General features: G+C 46.5%; 1 protein-coding gene across 1 annotated transcript; it reads left to right on the forward strand.

The window, feature by feature from the left end:
* Positions 1–49: 49 nt before the first annotated feature.
* Positions 50–2,946, forward strand: LOC111646478 (lysine-specific demethylase 2B-like; the record flags this gene model as incomplete). Its single annotated transcript, XM_023396018.2, has 5 exons — positions 50–375; positions 468–1,285; positions 1,486–1,649; positions 1,756–1,917; positions 2,357–2,946. Coding segments are annotated over 5 exons (1,763 nt in total), but the record flags the coding sequence as incomplete, so codon positions are not given.
* Positions 2,947–2,957: the final 11 nt, after the last annotated feature.

Genomic DNA, 2,957 nt, shown 5'->3' on the forward strand with positions numbered 1-2,957 from the left:
TAAACCGTAACTACACATTGAGCACAGTTGGTTTTCCTTGTCACTTTAGACAAAAGGTATAAAGTTGTCTCGCAATTTTTGTCCCCTTTGGTATTGAAGCAAAAAAGGGGTCCAGGCTTTAAGTACGCCTCCAACCTCCCTGGCTCTCTGCTGAGGGAACAGAAGCCTGTGAAGGAGGAGGGAGACGCTTCTTCTGCAGCCAAGAGGAGACCAGACAGAGAGGAGACACCCAGGTACAGACCGGAGGAGTCTCTCCGACAGCCACCACTGCTCTCCCCAAGCAGCCTGCCCAGGCCCAGGCCTGAGGACAAACTGAGGAAGAAGAGGAAGCTGTTTGAGGATGATGAGGAAGAGGATCTCAGTGTGAGGAAGAAGGTTTGTATCATTTACAGAGTACCTCATATATGTTTTTTTAAATCAATAAACAGTGTTTTGGTTTAATACAACTTGTTATTTTTTTCATCCAGGAAAAGTCAGATGATCCTTATTTTTCTAAACTTCTGCATCAAATCAAGACAGAAGAGGAGGACGAAGACGCATATGAGGAGGAGGATGAAGAAGGAAGGGAGCCTCACTTCCGGAGTGGTGTAGAGAGGAAAGGGCGTTTTGGAGATGCTGAAGACGAACGGGATGACAAGGATTCCAAGAATGAACTTTTGAATCCCTGCATTAAAACACCCATTGGAGACAGTGACCAGTCTCACTGCAGCTCTCCGCAGGCTGGCCCCAGCAGTGAGGGCGGAAGCGAGACCCAGGAAAAAGGTCCTCGTCCAAAAGCTCGCCGTAAGCGCCGTTTACCTAACAGGGAGCTGAGCCGAGAACTGAGCAAAGCACTGAACCAGGAAATCCAGAAGACGGAGGACTGCCTGGCCAACGAGAACCGCCAACCCCTCAAGGTGGAGCCGGAGACGGAAAACGAGGAACCCAAGAGGTTGTTTCGCAACGGCAGTGAACTCGGGGATCAGAGGCCTCACCTCAAGACCAAAGAGATGAATGGGACCCCGTGGGAGCTGCGCCACTTCTACCCGAGTCAGATCACTCCGCTAGGCTTCAACAGGAGCACCCCAACCAACCGGCCGGTGCCCCCACGCTCCCCTCCCAAGTGTGTCCAAATGGAGCGGCACGTCATTCGGCCGCCTCCGATAAGCCCGCCTCCCGACAGACTGCCTCTAAAAGATGGTAAAACACACGTCATACAGCGCGAGGTCTGGATGAAGATCTTTGGCTATCTCACACACCAGGAGCTGTGTGTGTGCATGAGAGTTTGCAAGACGTGGAACAGATGGTAAATGCACAGCACACACGTAAAATAGCATGTTTACATTTTTTATGTTCAACATCACAGACATTGCAAAAGAAAAATATTGCTGCACAGAATGCACAAATTTTTCCTTTTTAAGTGTGAAAGAGCAATTAGAGCTTGTGTTTTTTTTTTTTTTTGTGAGCTTATAACATGCGACACAAATGTTTGTCTTTGATGTCTAGGTGTTGTGACAAGAGACTTTGGATGAGGATCGATTTGAACCGCTGCACCTCCATCACTCCGCTCATGCTAAGCGGGATTATCCGCCGACAGCCAGTTTCCCTTGACCTCAGCTGGACCAACATTTCCAAGAAGCAATTAAGCTGGCTTATTAATAGATTGCCAGGTATCTAACTCGGTGAATCTTGAGCCATTAACAAGGAAAATTTTGCTCTTTTTTTTTTTTTTGGCTCGTTCTGCATCAGTTTTTAAAGTACTGCTGTGTCTTTCAGGTCTGCGAGTGTTAAAGTTATCAGGGTGTTCTTGGGCTGCTGTATCTGCGCTCTGCACCTCCAGCTGCCCTCTGCTGCGCACCCTGGATGTCCAGTGGGTGGAGGGACTTAAAGACGCGCAGATGAGGGACCTCCTCTCACCCCCCACAGACAACAGACCAGGTAACTCAGGAATAAAACCTCCATCCGTGGTAGCACTTGTGCTTTGTAGACCCACTGTAGCCCCCATGCTATGATATAATATGTAACATTAATGTAGCTACTGGTTACATAAGGGTTAAAATCCTTGGTGATAAATTCACTGACTTCAAAATATTTTTTGGGGAAAAACTCAGTTAAGGTTTGTGTGTGTAGGTGGTGGATCAGTCATAGTGGATAACTTTGTACATTACCTACTCAGTTCATACTCATTATTGCTCCTCTTCTGTAAAGAGATGGTTTTTAGTCAAAGACGAGCATCAACATTATTTTTCCTCATACCTCCTTTAGCTTTCAGGTCTTAGGACTAAGACATGGCTTTAAAAATAAAGTTGATTGCAAGTAAGAGCATAAAGTAAGAACATAAAGTGAATGTGATGTTCTTTATGCGACTGACTGACAGGTCAACTGGATAACCGCTGCAAGCTGCGGAATGTGGAGGACCTGCGGCTGGCGGGGCTGGACATCACCGACACGTCATTACGTCTGATCAGTCGGCAGATGCCTTTGCTGTCCAGACTCGACCTGAGCTACTGCAACCATATCAACGACCAGTCAGTCAACCTACTGACAGCAGCAGGAACCACGACCAGAGACTCTCTCACAGAAATCAACCTCTCTGGTGAGAACTGGGACTTTAAGAATACACAGGCACAATTGCGAGAGTTTCTGGGTTGTAATTACATACAGATGTGACGCAGTGTGAAGCTACATGCTTTTGCTGGGTGGCCACTCAAGTCACGGCTTTGCAGGAAACCAGTCCCAATGATCAGTTAGTGTGAATGACATCTTCAGTAATGTCTGCAGTCTGCAACAGATCATGTGTCGTAACCGGAGTGTAGAGACCAAAAGCAAATCTGCAAATGTAAACTTTTGAAAAGCCACATGTACCTCAGTTTCCAATAGAAAAAGGAAAGGCCACACAAAATAGGTATTTTTCACAAAAGAGATTTTATCTTGTTTTACTAGGAAAAGTGCAGGTGTTACTAATAACATCCAATGTC

The sequence above is a fragment of the Seriola lalandi genome, unplaced genomic scaffold, assembly GCF_002814215.2.
Source record: "Seriola lalandi dorsalis isolate HSWRI2012SDOR001 ecotype SW California unplaced genomic scaffold, Sedor1 jcf7180001963390, whole genome shotgun sequence".
In the NCBI taxonomy this organism is placed as follows: domain Eukaryota; kingdom Metazoa; phylum Chordata; class Actinopteri; order Carangiformes; family Carangidae; genus Seriola; species Seriola lalandi.